Source organism: Ctenocephalides felis, unplaced genomic scaffold (assembly GCF_003426905.1).
Source record: "Ctenocephalides felis isolate EL2017-DRISC unplaced genomic scaffold, ASM342690v1 CF-g0.4_SCAFFOLD_01492, whole genome shotgun sequence".
Lineage (NCBI taxonomy): Eukaryota > Metazoa > Arthropoda > Insecta > Siphonaptera > Pulicidae > Ctenocephalides > Ctenocephalides felis.
Window position 1 is genome coordinate 59,178,270 of NW_020537646.1, and position 18,807 is coordinate 59,197,076.

Genomic DNA, 18,807 nt, shown 5'->3' on the forward strand with positions numbered 1-18,807 from the left:
TGACCTAATAATGTAACTAATAATTGTTTATAATATTTTGCTGTATTATCAAAATAAATCTTTTGAAATTAAATAAATTATTGAAACTAAATCAAAATAATTTTATTGAACGATTTAAAATCGCAATATGCAGCAAAATGTTACAACAATATTTTATCAAAAAATTGTTAGATAATAAGTTTCTTTTACCAATATTATCATCAAAATTGTTAACTAATTATTATATTGCAAACATACTATAAAATTTTATATTTTAATTTTCACATTTTGCCAATAATTTTCAATTTTTTCTCTCTTTTGCTATAAGCAATTATACCATAGATTACTATTTTTTATTTTTATATATTTATCGAGGACGATAAATTTTTCATGAGGAGAAGAACCTCAAAAATTTGCAATTTTTTCTTTTATGTTTCCTGAGGACAGGCAACAATATTTAGGGGTGGCGTAATGTGTAATAATGCAAGTCGCGCGGCTTTGATGAATAATCAAGGTACATAGTCAGAGCGCGAATGTGCATACGTCACGTACTATAAATAATAAATAGAATAGAGATCGTCCATCAAATTTTTGGACACCTCCTCTCCCTTGGTGATACATGGTGATATTCAAACTAACCCCCCCTCTCCCTTACCAAACATCACGTGTATTTTTAGTTACGTAATAAAACTGTAATTTTTTTGAATTTTTTTTTGAAAATGTTAGATTTTTTTTAAAGAAATTTGTTAAAAAATAAATACACGTGATATCTTACTGCACACCTCCCCCCACGTGATATTTTTTGATCTTTTGTCAAACCCCCCCTCCTGCTAGAAACCTCACGTGATTAATAAACGCCCTCTTAGGACGTTGCATCATCAGGTTCTTAAGTCAAGAACAATATTTAAATATAGAATAATAATATTAATGATGGTGATTACAGAATTTTTTTTATAAAGGAATGGATTATGCACTTTTTCTTAAAAAATGAAGCATAAAAAAAAATATAAACATATAAATTGAGAAGCAAAAATTACTTACCTGCAATATTGCTCTATATTTATTTATTTATTTATTTATTTATTATACGCCAATCGGCTATATACAGTTAATTATATAGTAATGTAACATAATAATGTTAAACTATGTTATTTTTACAGACACATACAAACACACATACGGGCAACTATACATACACTCGTACATATATACGTCCGCACATGCACTTATATGTAGACTCAAACACACTAGTAATTCTAACAACTTCTAATAAGTATTATTTTTTAACAATGTTAATAAATGAATAATGTGATGAATAAAAAAAGTTTAGTTTTGAGCACTTCGTTGACCACCATTGCTACTCTGTTCATTGGACTGTTCAATATGTAGTTTTTTTGTCGTTTTTGAAGTCTGCACAATACGGTTTGTTCTTAATCCTTGTCTCGCGCATATTAAATTATTTTTTTCTAGAATCTCAGGAAAATTAATTGTGCCATTTACTGTCTTATGAAAAAAAATAAGATCAGTAATTTGCTGTCGTTTGGTTAGGTTATTGTCCTCGCATTTCAGTAAAAAAAATTCGCTTTCATGTGCACTAATTCTTTTCGATTGCGCAAAGTGCTTAAGGTATTTTCCAAATTTCCTCTGCACTCTATTAAGTGTGTTGCTTGATAATTCAGTGTGAGGTGTCCAAACTATGGAGTTATATTCTAGAATAGGCCTGACGAGTGTGGAGTACAGAATGTATAGTGTGTTTGTACTGTGGAAATCTCGACCACTCCTGATGATGAAGCTAAGTGTTTGTAGGGCTTGAAGGGAGATTTTAATAATATGCTATGAGAAGTTTAATTTGGTGTCAAAAATAATTCCATGGTCTTTTATAGAAGTCACTGAAATTATTTTTTGGTTTTCTAAATAGTAATCTTGTTGAATTGAAATTTAAGTTTAATGTGGGATCGAGATAGTATCATCACTGCGCATTTTTTAGCATTTAACTTAAGTTTATTACTTATACACCAGTTGTTTAATTACGCAATGTCTTGTTGTAACGATAATCTGTCATCATTACAGTTTATAGTTTTATAGATTTTGAGGTCATCTGCTTATAAAAGGTAATCAGAATTGAAGTCAGTGCCTATGTCATTAATAAAAATATTGAATAATATTGGTCCCAAGTGTGATCCTTGCGGTACACCAGATATCGCTTCGTATTTTTCAGATAAATGGTCATCTAGCCCCACCTGTAGATGCCTGCCTGTTAAGTAAGATATAAACCAGTTTAAACATTTTGCCTCTGAGCTTCCTTAACAATGAATATTGTGAGCGACGAAATCAAACGCTTTACTGAAGTCTGTGTAGATTATATGGACATCCAGGCCGTTGTTCATTGCGCCTAATATTTGTTCTGTATATAATAGTAAATTTGTTGTTGTAGATCTGCCACCACAAAAGCCGTGCTGTTTTGTGGTTATGATATTTTTAAAAGACCACGACAATTTTAGTGGCACTAATTTTTCGAACAACTTAGAAATAGCAGATTGGATACAAATGGGACGATAGTTATCGGCTGTTGGTTTAGATCCAGATTTATGGATTGGTGTTATATAAGCTGATTTCCAAGCTGACGGGAAACTACCATATTGTAAGGATTTAGCAAAGATGTGTGTGAGTGGTTTACGGAGGCTGGCGGCGCAATTTACGAGAAGTGTATTAGGTAATCCATCTAGACCGGCTCCTTTTCTTACATTTAATTTTAACAGTTGATTATATACTTCATCAAAACTCACATCTACGTTTGAGAGATCGGCGTCGATGGTATTTGCTACCTCCTCATATTCGTTAGATGTAGTTTTATTAATGCTAGATGCATAAGTACTTTTGAAAAAAGATGCAAATAGGTTTGCAATATTTTCTCCTTCATAAGCCACTAAACCATTCCAAGTCGAAGTGTCAGGTGTATTTGAATAATGTCAAAAATTTGCTCAATTTCTTGCAATCATACCTTAGTTGGCAGAATTCATTATATGTGGATCTGAATATATTTTTCTTGTACTCTGTATGAGTTTTTTTAAGTTTAATGATGGATATGAGTTCTTTTGAGAACCATCTGGGACAATTAGTGTTTTTGGAGGATAGGAGCGGAATAAACTGTAACAAACCATTATTTATTACTTTATATAGTTTATCTATTTTTTCATCAATGTTAGTTGTCTTGTATAAATCGATCCAATTAGTGTTAAAGAAATAGTCATTCAGGCCAGCATAATTCGCTATATTAAATTGGTATGTAGTAGTCTCTTTTGGAAGGAGATGGGTGATGAGCGTCCTCATGAGTGATGCTGGGTGATGAGCGTCCTTATGAGTTAAAGCATGAAAACGCTCTACAGTTGCATGTATATTACTGAAGCACAAGTCAAGCGTTTTTTCACTGTGAGTTTGGATGTTGTTAAATTGCCGATAGTTTAGTAGTGACAACTCTTTATAAATCAAGCACGAACAATGCTCTTGCTGTAGGCTGCTGAGTAAATTATAATCACCTGCGATTAATATACTTGCTTTTGAGTATTTTTCGGATATTGATGTTATTGCAGATATGTGCTCTTTATAAATGTCTACGGTTGATTTAGGAGGTAGGTAAACAAAGCAGATAATTAGGTCATGTGGTGCAGTTTTAACTTTCACAAAGACTTGTTCAATATTATTATTAGGAAGTGCAATTAACTCCGTTGAAAAACTCCGCTTCACTGCCACGAATACACCACCACCTCTTTGATATTTTCCACTGATTTGATCTCTATCGCACCTAAAAATCGCATATGTGTTGTCGATTACCTCGCCATCAGCAATATCAGACTTTAGCCATGACTCTGTAACACAAATTACATCATTCACACTCACAGAGGATGACGCTCGAAATGTGTTCAGTTTTGTTCTAAGACCCCTAGTGTTTTGATAGTAGATTAATAAGCCGCGTTCAAGATGTTCGTTCCTGCGTTGACCCGCAAAAGGAGTGTAGCTTCACTATTTTAGGGACACGGTTTATATATTCAATCATTTTGTCTGCATTTTCCATATCTGAGTTTAGTTCGTTTTGCAGCATTTTCAGATGACTTAATTGTCTGGGCGTCATGTCATGTTTCATAGAAACCCCATTTGGATGTTTAGTTTTTATTAAGATTCGAGCGGTTGTTTCGGATGGGGTTTCAATTAATAATGGCCTGATTTTACCTGTAGTTGGTTTTCCAAGACGACGAACTTTGAGGTCTTTTGTTGTAATTTGCGTGTCTTGTGGTAAGAGCTTAGTAATATTCGTCATGTCGTCTTGTATTCTGTCTTGTCCGTATGAAACACTGATGAAAAAGTTACTTAACATATAATAATATTTTAAGTTGAGTAACTTTTCCACCTTCTCTCAACTAAAATAGGGGCCATTAACAACTTAATAGATCATGTTATACTGTTTTCTTATATCACAAATCTTAAGTGAAAATTCTTATCCTCAACATTTTATCCAATCCATAACCAGAAACAGAACGTTATGCCTACAAAACCCCGATAGCATTTCAACTGAAAATTCAAAGCGCGAAAATTACGTAGCAACTATTACCTCACCCTTTATAAACGATATTTACTATGCACGAAAAAAACTTTGCCAAACATAATATAATATTAGTCCTTACCTCAGACATCAATCCTTCAACATTATTTACTAAATTAAAATCTAATTTTGATCCGAAAATTTAGAGTACCGTTGATTAACTTAAAGCGAGTATATTACATTTTGTAACCAATATGTTTAGAAGAAGATATAGTGAAGGTTGTCTAATATATTTAAACATTGAAGCAATCAACAAGCGACTTGACAGGTATTCGCTCTGTAATGATTAAATGATATTTCTTGACCAATTTCCAAACAACATAATTACTGAATGAAGCGTGTCCTTTTTTATTACATTCCGAAAGCATACATTTTCACCAGTTTGAACATTTTTTAAAAAATCTTTGTAAACACAATTCATTCAGTGCTTAGATTTTAACATTTATGTACACAAATTTAGTTTTTTTTTTAAATTTCAAACACTTCTTTAATTTTTATGATACCCGTATTATCTACCACGCACAGAACACCATTCAAAGACGTTTTGCAGAATCGTGTCTCATCACATTAGACATTTACGCTATAAACAAAAGAAATAATGCCTCCTCACTCTGCGATAACTATCAAATAATACTCAATAATGTTTCTAAATTTATCTTCTTTTAACAAAACTAATTCTGATTAAACAAACCTTGCCTAACATTACCAGTTCAATTTCGGCTATGAAACCCGATCCTTATCTACCCACACAGCAAATTTTAAATGACCCCTAAAAATCTTTTTAAAGATTTTAGATGCGCTTCGGAGAGTGTATTATACACAAGTCGTTGCAGAAATTACTTGAGTTTTTACATGTATATATATATATATGTATATGTATACTTTTGTGTACATGTGAATACATATGTATTCATGTGAATGTGTAGGCATATATGTTATAATTCTAGAAACCCAAATCAATTCAAAACGATGCTTTCAGAACATATGATAAACGTGAACCGCACTTTTAACATGTCAAATCCTTCCATCTTTCACATTGAATGTACGTGACACGTAATATATATTCCAAGCTGACAACATGGTCGTTTGGAATAAGCTTTTTATAATAAAATATATTATTTATTTTAATTTTACAATTTTTTTAAAATTTATCATAACTCGACGTTTTATCAATTTTTTGTTTCATATTTATTTTTTCGTGCAATTTCGTGTTTTTGTGTTTTTTTTCAAATTTATTTGTATGCACTGAAGATGGGTCAAATCAAGACCCAAAACGTATGTTCTCTGAATAAAAGCATTTTCCTTCAATAAAACTGTTTTTAATTACTGGATGGATCAAGAAACAATTTTATCATTTATATATATATATATATATATATATATATATATATTGTATCATTTATATATATATATATATATATATATATATATATATATATGTGTGTGTGTGAGTGTGTGTGTGTAAAGAAACTCGTGTTCTTTATATTACGTATTTTGTTTATTATGACAATAGTAACAACACTATGTGTAATTATATTTATCATTTATAAAACGTAGATGTTATTTGAGTATTTATAACTAAAAAGAAAAAAAGTTAAGAATTATAATTTTGGCAGTTCGACATGAGAGACAATAGAGAGATCCGAACTGACGAATGAACTTTTTGTTTTTGCGCTGACACTATGATAGGCTCAAAATAATGTACATCTGTCAAGTTGAAATGCGACGTGTGTTGACAGTATAATTTTGGCATTTCGACATGAGAGACAATAGAGAGATCCGAACTGAGGAATGAACTTTTTGTTTTCGCGCTGACACTATGATGAGCTCAAAATAATGTACATCTGTCAAGTTGAAATGCGACGTGTGTTGACAGGTCGCTACATATATATATAGACATTTATATGTGTGCGTGTGCATGTATATTAATGCAAACCGTGTATAATTCTAGGTATGATCATCCGCATATAATGTCTGGTCAAGGTACGTTAGGCCTTGAGGTTTGTGAGCAAGTTGGTGAAGCAGATGCTGTCGTCGTACCAGTAGGAGGTGGGGGCCTCATTGCGGGTGTCGCAGTTGCTATCAAACAGCTGTATCCAAAGTGCAAAATAATTGTTAGTTTAAATTATTCTTATAAATATTTAACCCATATAAATAAGCAACTTGTGAGTTATCATATTTATTATATTTGAATTACGTTAATCACCTAAATATTCAATACACGTTAGAGCAATAATAATGGCAACGAGTTAGTTGGTTTACTATAAAAAGATTTTATTCTTAATACACTTCTTAAAGTAATTAGAAATTGTTCCTTATGTACTTTTATTGCACGATAAATTACTATAAATACTAATTTTGACATAACTGTGGATATTACAACGATATCTAGTTTGAAATACTTTAGTTTCTATCCGATTTTTTTTCCGAATCTTTCAAACTGTTTTTTGAAATATTTAACCTGGTTGTTTTTACCACATAGATGGGGTAAATTAAGGCGGCGACATATTTTTGATAAAATTGTTTTTCAACCTAATTTAATTTTATTTGCAATTTTTATATTCCTATTTACTTATCCCAGGTGTCACCTTTTATAGAGGTTATTAAAAAAATTGTTGAATCTAACTTAAAATTAACAATTATTCTTATAAATCTAAGAAATAGTGCTCTCGACCACAAAAACTAACAACAAAATATGGATTTACAAACAGTACTGTTTTTCTCCTGATAGCAGTGTTGTAAGAATCAAGGTCATACTACAGCTACTTTAAAATGCTGTTGTTAAAAATTTATCAACTTTATTAATTTTTGAGATATCGGTAGTAGACATTTTCACCCGCGGATCTTTAATCCCCACTCTATTTCTACCCTATATATATATATATATATATATATATATATATATATATATATATATATATATATATATATATATATATATATATATATATATACATACATATATTTATATGACAAATGTATTCTGAGTGGATAGATGGATATTAATTTAGAAATATGAACAAACAACACTCTTTGTTGCACTTATTTATTAAATAATAATTTCACAAACGTTTCGATACTAGGTTTGTCTCATCATCAGTGTGTTATAAAATATAAAATATAGAAACCTATATTAGCATTATGTGTTATACGTTACAAGTCGTTCACTGCACTGTACTGCCTCAACGATCGTCGGAATCTGGATTTTTTATTCAAGATCAAGAAACGCAATATCAAATAGGAAAGGGAAGGAATAGGGCCCAGTTGAAAAATAGATTTCGCTAGGAGAAAAATCTTTTATGAAAGGAACGGTTTGTTTATCAAAATTATTTTAAATTATTAAAATTAAAAATATATGTACTTGAAAATGTATATATATATTGGAATGCTGAAAAAACTTCTTTCTATGCATTAGAAAGCGTATTCGGATGATGAAATCATGTAATATAATGCAAGTTCGTACTGCTGATAATTTTCATTCTTCTGTGGACTGTGACATTTGTCAAACTCTAAAAATATAAATGTCATGGACCATATAACTACAAAACTCCTTATTAATAACGTTTTTCATCGTTTTTTACTAATACCATGTAATGAACAAATTTATATCAATTAAAATCTTAATAAATCGCTATTTTATAGTTTTCTAGAAACAATATTAAGCTAGATATGATAATGGGTTTTCATAGTGCTCAAAATAAGCTTTAAAATGAGTACTACTGCGTGTAAAATGAGTGAGCTACCATGCAAATAAAAATCGCAACCAATGTTTTTTTCTTCTAAAAACTCAAATAGTTTATGAGTGCCATTTCTACAAAAATTAAAAATAATCGTATTCCATCTAGAATTAACTTGGTTTAAGAGATCTTGATGGATTCTAGAAAATACCACAACTTTAGTATAAACGATTTTCAAAAAACTCAGGATTTCATAAAAAAATCCATTTAAAAAACAACAAATTTCTCATTATAATATCTCTGAAAAAAACACGTATAAAAGTATATATATGAAAATTCAAGATTACACAAATATTGATAGAGGTATGATCGTTTGAGGAGTGCGTGGCTGTCCAACCAGAGGCCTTTCGAGCCCGTTAACACTCCGCCGTTTTAAAATAAGAGAAGTTACGCTAAATTTTATGATAGAGAAATATATTACAAGTTATTATAAAATTAGAATTAAAAGAGTTATAATCCAATTAATCCGGGGGGTGTAACGGAGTGCAAATTCTTTTCACTTCTGAACTTAAGATTAAGATTAGCATGTTTCAAATATTTCAAGAAAGTTAGATCACAGTGAAAAAATTCACTGGGCTTACGCTTTCTTCCTCTACATTTACTGCAATAATTTTGTTGATAGTAGGTTGAATAGAGCACATTTTGAACAGGATTTGACAAATTAATGTAATTCAAATATGAACTTAAGTAATAATGTATATTAAATTATTAGTGAGAAAAATATAATTTGAATATTAAAATACTAAAAGCCAGTTAAATTATGGTACAAAATTATAAAAATTATAGGCAAAATTATTGAAGCAATTATTTTGGATAAAAAAATCCAAGATGATATAGTACCATTACCGCGCATGCTATATATTAATTCTTTCTGAATTTGTTATTTTTTTTTTAAAGATTTAAATTTTTAACATGTGGATCTTATGCTATAACCATAAATACATAGCATATGCACATTGAAAATTGCAGTCTATTAAACAGTACATCAAATTCTGAAAAAAATGATATATTTAGCATCCGCGGTAAAGGTACAATACCACCATTGATTTTCCACCCAAGATAATCGCTTCATTAATGTAGCCTATAATTTTTTAAATCTTGTGCCATATTTCATCTGGTTTTTAGTAATTTTAATATCTAAATTTCATTTTTCTCACTAAAAATTCAATATACATTATTACTTAAGTTCATATTTTGAGTGATTTTATATGTCAAATCCTATTCGCATGTGCTCTGTTCAATCTACGATCAACAAAATTAGTTTTGTAACTGGACATAACGTGTGAATTTTTTTACTTTGATTCAATTAGCATGATATTTTAGAAATAGGCTAATCTTACTCTTAAGTTTAGAAGTGCTAACAATTTGCCCTCTGGGAAAGTTATTGCCACCGCAATAATTGGATTGTAACTCTTGTAATTCTGAATATACTATTTTAAAGGTAATTAAAGGGGCAACAAATTACCTCACCATAAATGTTACCGTAACTTTGTAACAAAAAAACTTGAAAAGCCTGATAATTGGCAAAAAACCTTTAATTTTCATTTATATACCTTTATACGTATCTTTTATTATTTCTGAGATATAGTAAAAAATAGTTGTTTTTTTTAAAAAAAAATTTTTCATACAATCGTGAGTTTTTTGAATATCGCTTGTACTAACGATATGATGATAAGGTATGCGGTATAATCAAGAATCCATCAAAATCTCTTGAACCAAGTTGATTCTGGATGAAATACGATTAATTTTAATTTTGGTGGAAATGGCACTATAAAACAATTTGATTTAAATGAAAAAAAAAACATTGTATGCGTCTTTTATTTGCATGATAGCTCACTCATTCTACATGCAGAAGACTCTTAGCAATACTAACTTTAAAGCTTATCTTGAGCACTCTAAATCCCCATTTTCATATCTAGCTTGATATTGTTCTTAGAACACTTTATAAAACACCAATTTAATGAGATTAAAATTAATATAATTTTATTCAATACATGATTTTTGTTAAAATGTATATTATTAGAGATATTTGCAAAAAAAAACGATAAAAAATGCCGAAACAAAACGAATTTTTAGTGTGCAGTAATTTGAAAAGTATTTACCTTTTTTTAAAAAAAACATTACGAAACATGTTTTTCTTAATAATAGTTTTTTATCGATATCCGACTTTATTTTGAAATAATAAAATTACACCACTGAGAAGGAGTGTCAACCCCCCGGAGGGTGGCGGCAAATCATTTTCACTTTTAAACTTGAGAGTAAGATGAACCTAGTTCCAGAATTTTATGCAAATTGGAACACAGTAAAAAAATCAGACCCAAACAGCTCCATTGACTGGAGTAAATATTCCGTATTCAATGTCAATAAATGAAATTTGAACATAATGATACTTTTTATTAATTTTTTGAATAAGTAAGACAAAATACGACATGCACTAGTTAAAAATAATAATTGGCCAGACTGAATTATATAATTTTATATGTCAAACATATACTCTATCTTTTATTATTTTAATTTCTGGCACATCTCAGCTGCTTTTTGCAATAATAATCTAGACATTACATTTTAGAGCTGTGAACCGGAAATGGGTCCAGCGCGGTTCCGGTTCTGGAACCGGTTCCCAAATTTTGGAAACCGGCGACGGTTCCATTTTTTTGTATCATTTAGACACCTACAACGTTTTATTTTTATATCCTATATTATTATTTCTATTACTAATTAATTTTAACTCAACATTTCAAATATTCAATTATAATAACTATTTATTTTCATTTCAAAGCCTAATTTCGATTCAAAATTAATTAACTTATTCAAATTGAGAAGTTGAACCTATTATTACTTTTGCGAAGGAGTACTTTGTTTTAGCCAGAAAATCTGACTGAATAATATTATGCTAATAAGTCGTTCTGTATTGTTAGAGACCATATTTGCCGTAAGTGTCACTTTGTCTTAAGCAGGACTTCTAATATCGTACTAAAATCTGAAATTTTTTGGAAAGGCAGGTCTAGTGATTTCGGTGATCCAATAAAAGAAGTAAAAGAAAAGTCATTTGGCGGACAAAAATGCTCATTAGACATATGCACATCAAATTATCATATATTTTATAAATAATAATAGAAATAAATTGTGTTTGGCGTTCTATGGGTTCCATACCATTGTTTACCCGTTTGACTGCGACGCGGCGCTCACGCGCTTAGATATTTTGTTTCTGCGCAGCTAACGTTACGCGATTGATTTTAAAAAGTTCAAAATATTTATTAAATCTAATCTTTCAAAAAGGTATTTTTTTCAAAAGTTTTACGTTCTCAAAAATCTGTTTTTCAAATTTAAAAAAAATATTTAAAAAAAATATATATATATGGTACGGGAAGTTCCAGCATATTGCCTTAAGGTACGATGCCATGCACTATTAGTTTACCTTTCACTTTCTCACAAACTGAGCTGTTCCGCCGAACGTAGAATCCTGAGAATTATCAGAAAAGTGCATAATCGTTCATTAAAAACATTTTCTTTAAAAAATATAAATCTGCAAATGCTTGAAGGGGACCACCAGATAAACAGACCACCGTACGAAGAATTTTTTGTTTATAGATATGCAAGGGAGACGTGTATGCTAATTAATAATTGAATGTAACCAATTTTTGATAATTTCTTGAGTAGATTAGAGTTTTATTTGAAATACATAACGATGAGAATTGGAACATTTGTTGTTCTTCTGAAAGTATGTGAAATCAAAGAATACATTCAGATACAAAAATTTATTTAGCGCTTTATTATAATATTTTAGATGTTACTTCTTCAACAGTTCAGGACTAACTGACATATATATTTTTACATTTTAAAATATTCCCAATATTTCTAGTTTTATGATAGCTCGCCGAGGGTCCATGAGCTATCATAAACTTTTATTAAGCGTCGTCGTGCAGATTTACCGTTACATGGAATTATACATCGTTCAAATAAATTTACTTATGACTATTATTCATACTTATAAAGAACACAATTCTTATTAGCGTATATGCGACACAATATATAAATTGAAAAGATTATTATCGACAATATTTTGTCAAGTGCAAATTTATTTTTACATATTTATTTATTTTCGATAATAATAATTTAAATATAACTGCAGCTAATATTGCATTCGTATTGACTATATCTAATATGTCCATGCATGGAACTATATAAAACACAAAGTTAAAAATAAAAGTAGATATATTATAACATATGATTAATAATTTCGTAAAGTAGATTTTACAAAAAAATATTTTTATTTATTCCACACCGATTCTACAAAATAAGAAACCATATTTTCCACCGCGATAGAGCAATACAAATCCGAAAAATATTAAAAAAAAAATAATTTGAAAATGATTTCTAAAATATTAAATTCTGCTTCAATAAAACGTATAAAACAATACGCGACTTGTGGGGAAATCAAGCAGGCTAGTGATTGGAGAAAAATAATTGGACTTGTCATATTTTCATATCATTAATTTTTATAGTCAATAAATTTTATATATTTTTATACAAGTGGAGTTAATACTATCATATCCATAATTACTCCCACATTGGTGACCCACGGAGTTTGAGATGAAGACAAAGAAGGAGTTTTTTTTGAGGATTTATAAAATATAGATTTTTATGCAGCACCATGGTCTTCATGCTATAAGGTACGTCCAGTTCTCGGTTCATCGTAGTTAACGCACTTACTATCTGATACCGGACTTTTGTTGGTATACCCATTTAGTATACCAAGACCTCAGTGTTTATTGCTGACACAAAAAATAATTTGGAGCCTTTCATTAGAATGCACTTCAACCTCTCCTTGTCCGTTAACTCAACAAATCGTCTTTTGATGCATTAAACTTTGGAACTGCATCTGTCAAGATGATGACTCTTTAATACGCTCTCCATCGAATCACATCCGGTTCGAGAGTCCGATGTATGATACAAAGAGCTACTGAAGTCGACAAGATTATTTTAATTATTGTGAAGATTCATATTCTTACAGTGCGCCATCTGTTTACGCAAAATATTGTAGAATTAAAAATTAATACAGTAGATCGTGTCTGAATCTTCGAAGTTCATCAAGACATCGAGGTTCAGGAAGTTCACTACATGACTTATATTCAGAACCATATGCAGAGTTTGAAGATGATGGGAGGTCGAATTACTTACCATATGGTGAATCTGCCGACGAAACTGTCATGTATTTCTAATTGACCAGTATAACAACACTGCTATAATTTGTTTTCCCACCATTTATTTATAACGTGTTTTCCTGTATTTTTTTTTAAACTGTGAGGTCAACACTGGGCAAGGAGTGCGTGGGGAAATCAAGCAGGCAAGTGATTGGAGAAATATATTATAATTGGACTTGTCATATTTTTATAGCATTATTTTTTATAGTCAATAAATTTTATATATTTTTATACAAGTGGAGTTTATACTTTCATATACATTACTTCTCCCACACACTTATCAAACAGATGCGACAATTGAAATAGTCTTTATATATTTCGAGCAAATATTTATATTATTTTATTATACTTATCCTGTCGATTATTTAATTTGGAATAATTGTTTTGATGAACATTTTAAATCGATACTTGTTTCTCGAATTTTTATGAAATTTGCTTGATTTATTCTCGATTGGTCCACATGAAGAAAAATTTGAATCCATTAAATTGATATACGGTTTCTAAAACAAATATTTAAATATAAATTTGATAATATCATACAAATCAATTCGCTCACGTGAAATTTTTTAAATTTTATGCTGTTTAAGTAAAATAATAACAATTTTATAATTGTTGAATATTTTAGTATAAAATATTTTAAAATATTTAGCTTTTTACTTCTGAGAAATTAAACATTGTTATATGCATTAGTCTGGATCTTTCATTGCGAGCCATCAGTCTTTAGCCCATAAATATTGATTTTAATGACTTCTCCAAATCATAATGTGACACTTGTTTTCAGAAAGACCACCAACTATTTTCAATAGACAACACCCGACTACAATAACCGCATTTCGTTAATTCGTCTTAATTATTATTTTTGATACTAAATATTTATCTATTTCAACAACATTTCAAACGATATAGAAGTTAATAAAAACACTTCTACTTTTAAAATTGTCACTTTTCTTTAAAATAAAATCAGTTTATGTAACATATATTAGTTTATGTTTCAAGTATATATTATTATCTTTGTTATTTATATATGAAACACTATTTTAAAATATGCAATATTTCAAAATTAATTAGCAAACTCGAAGGAATTTTTGAAATTTGTTGTTTTACGATTTATGAGTCGACGTACAATCGCCAGGCTCTAAAAATACGCTTCTGCTCTGAAATCTATATATATATATATATATATATATATATATATATATATATATATATATATATATATATATGAGTAAGTTCTTCAAGGGCATGTATCAAATAAAAGGCAAAGATTTAGAAGTTAATCTTTAATTTTTCCAAACGTTTCGACATAGTATTTTATGTCATCATCAGTGGATCTACAGAATGAATATTGAAAAATTAATATAAACTAGGGAAAAATTGACAGAAATTGGAAAAAGAACTATAGATCACAGCTAGATGGGACGAAATTTCATGTCATACAAATATTTCATTACACTGGTTTCTTGAGTCAATAAAATTTATAATTTCTAACACATATTTTGAATTCAACGACCGTTTCTATTTCCAAATTTTTGGCACACCTATGGGTTCTTCTATATCTCCAGCACTCGCTGAGTTATCTTTACAATATTTAGAGACCAAAGTGTTTAATTCTTGCAAATTAGATCTTCAATTCTATTACAGGTACGTAGATGACATTTTTACTTATGTGCCGGTTAAAAACTTTGAACTTTTACTCCACAATTTTAACTTTCAATGAACATCTCTCCTTCACTTTCGAAAAAGAACAGAACAATTCCATCAGCTATCTTGACGTCAAAATTATAAAAACCTTAGATAACCGTATCATCACAAATTGGTACCAAAAACCTACTTGGTCGGGCAGGTATTTAAATTTTCATTCCTATCACCCATCTAGCATGAAAATAGGTACTATAATTAATTTAGTTGACCACACCATACTTCTCTCGAACAAACAATTTTGGTCTGCTAATTTATCGTTAATCCACACCACACTTATTAATAACTCTTATCCTCCTAATCTCATAAACTCTGTCACGTACAATAGACTCAAATTTCTCAATAATAACAATAATACCTCTTCTTCTTCCACCAAAATCTCCAAAGACAATAACTTTATTGGTAATGTTTGTCTCCCGTTTATTAAAGAACTCTTTCCCATTTGGAAAAAACTGTTCCACAAGGTCGACTTAAGATTAATTTGTAACATAGACTTAACCCTTAGCTCCCTTTTTACCAACCTCAAATCACCCACTAGTTTGGAACGCACATCAAATATTGTTTATAAATTAAAATGCAATGATTGTGATTCCATTTACATAGGTGAAACTGGACAAAATTTAATAAAACGACTAAAACAACATGATAATAACTCTAAAAACCCACGACAAAATCAAACCATGATAACAGAACATATAAAAAATTTTAAACATTCTTTTGACTTTTATAACGCTAGTATACTTTATCACGAACGGAACATTATTCAGAGAAGATTTGCTGAATTTTGTCTAATCAGCATTTCTAAATCTTGCGTTAATAAACGTCATGATGCCTCCGTACTCTGTGAAAATTATCAGGTGATACTTAATAATATTTCCAAATTTGTTTCCTCTTAACCTGCGTAATTCCGAACATGTAAACCTACCCTTACGCGGTCCGATCCCGAACTTTGATTCTTAGCCTCTCACCCATACTTCGAAACACTGATTGTAAAAAACCCGCCAACTATTCCCTCAAACGGTCTCTTCAAATAATTTTTAAACACATGTTATTATAGCCTCGGGCTCGGTCACAGAAACTACGTTCTCTGTGCAAAATATATTATATATTTCACAAATATTTTGCTATGCTCTGTTCAACAAAATAATAAAAAAAACAAGTTAGTGTATATATAATAGTGCAAAATTATGTGCCTTGCGCTAGCTACTGATGTAAGACCATATTTATGTAAGTTAGCTTCGTTGTCTATATATATATATATATATGTATGTGTCTGTATTGCATATGTATGTATATGTATATATATATATATATATATATATATATATACATATATATGTATATATGTATATATGTGTATGTATGTATATATGTATACGTGTATGTGTATGTATGTATATATATATATATATATATATATATATATATATATTTATATAGAGAAGGAAAAATCTTTCAAAGACACCGTGTGTTTAAAAGATGATGGACGGTAGTGTGGGATTTCCACCCACAAAAAAACCTCCTCTCCTCATTTCCCCGCATATGATCACGGGGAAGACTGGGTCAGAACCGCGTTAGCATTACTTCAACCCAGTCCGTGTTGCGTCACGTGACGTTAGCTCCTAAGTTTATTGGTCCCTCTCGGCGATTTTTGTTGTCAAGAGGCGCCGTGCATAAGCTGCTACCTCGGCCCAGTTTTCCTTGCTTTGCAGCATGGTATTTACAATGTTCTGGGGATTAAGGGCCCTTCCCAGGGACAATTCGGTGTCAGCCCTGAAGTTCTTCCAGCGCGTGGTGTGCTCAGCATCGTCGGCTTTTTCCGGACAGTATTTGCACGTCGGTGATGTGTGCAAACCGAACCTGAAGAGATATGCATTGAACGAGCCATGACCCGTCATCATCTGAGTTAGAAAGAAGTCTGTTTCGCCATGTTTCCTGGCGAGCCAGGCCTTGATATTAGGGATCAGACGTGCTGTCCATCTACCACGATCAGACGCCTGCCACCTTACTTTCCATTCCTTCAGGGTGTCCTTTCTCACCATTGCCCTCGCTTCGCTGGCATTGAGGCCTCCTTTTTTGAGGTTATACAACCTGGCCCTTTCAATCGCCAAAAGGTCTATAGGCGGAGCTCCAGCTATAACAAGCACTGCGTCTTCGGAAACTGTGCGATAGGCACAAGCCACTCTAAGTGCTCCTCGCCGCTGTACTGCTGCCAGTTTCTTACGATACGTCTTCTGTTGTAATGTATGCGCCCAGATTTCCGCTCCGTAAAGCAGGACTGAGTGAACCACCTCCAGGAGAGCTCTCCTCTTTTTGGCACGTGGGCCGATAGTATTGGCCATGATTCTCGATAGACTAGACACAGTCTTGCTAGCCCTTGTACACGTGCGTTCCAAGTGTTCACGGAATGTCAGCTTTGCATCTAACTGAACGCCCAAATAGCGGACTGACTTTGTAGACGTCAGTGTTAGTCCGTCGATGATTGTACTAAACGGTTCTGGAAACCATTTTTGGCGTGTTAGGACTACCATCTCCGTTTTCTCTTTGGCTAGCTTCAGATGGTGCTGGTCCAACCAGGCCGCGACGGCTTCGATGGTGAAATCGACCAGTACCTCGGCCTCTTCAACGCTGTCTGCCACAATAGTAGCTGCGACATCATCCGCAAACCCTGTGAGATGCACCTGCGGGGGTAAGGGAATTTCGAACAGCTCGTCATAGTCAGCGTTCTACAGATCAGGTCCCATAACCAAACCCTGTGGTGCACCAGCTGTTATCTTGCGGCTCACTGTTCCCTCAGTGGTTTCAACGATGAGTACTCGATCGTCCAGGTGGCTGTCCACCATTGTCAAGATGTCATCTTTCACCCGGAATCTCTTCTCCAGCGCCTCCAGTATATCCTTCCACAATGCGCTGTTGAAAGCATTCTTCACGTCCAACGTGAGAAGTATACAAACTTTCCTAGACTTTAGGCTGCCAGCCCACGACTTTGTTGCGGTTTCTACAACTTCTTTGATTGCATCGATGGTTGATCGCCCTTTCCGGAAGCCGTACTGGCTTGAGGAGAAACCTCCGGAGGATTCAACATCTTTTCGAAGTCTGGCTTTGATAAGTTTTTCAAGCAGCTTCCCAGTTATATCCAGCATACACAGTGGTCTGTATGATGAAGCTGTTATCGGAGGTCCCTTTCCTTTGTCGTTTCCAGACAGAAGGGAACGTTCCGGTCACAAGGCATGCATTGTAAGCATTCAACAGGATGTAAGGAAATTCCTGTGCAATGAGCTTAATCACTTGTGTTGGAATACCGTCAGGGCCGGATGCTTTCCCTAGTTTCAGGGTTTTTGCTGCGGTTTGCAGTTCCAAAACAGTGAACTGCAACACATTGGTGGTGTTCTTGTAGCGACTCTTCTTCCGCGCTGGGTGGTTTGGGAAGAGCTCAGTAACAATCTGGTTCATCATAGCCGGGCTTTTTGGCGGCTCTGGTAAGGTTCTACCCAATCCTTTTGCGACTATATGGTAAGGTTCTACCCAATCCTTTTGCTTTTCCCCAGACATCGTTATTGAGGTCGTTGCAAATTTCTGCCCACAGCTTGCC

The 18,807-nt window shown here is 32.0% G+C and overlaps 1 protein-coding gene across 1 annotated transcript in view; it reads left to right on the plus strand.

Moving 5' to 3' along the window:
* The window catches only part of LOC113371448 (L-threonine ammonia-lyase), a 280,098-nt gene that overhangs the window by 151,281 nt on the left and 110,010 nt on the right, over window positions 1–18,807 (plus strand). Inside the window, exon 3 of the mRNA XM_026612075.1 lies at window positions 6,528–6,690. Coding sequence (XP_026467860.1) covers window positions 6,528–6,690 — 163 coding nt within the window. The remainder of the gene's footprint in view (window positions 1–6,527; window positions 6,691–18,807) is intronic.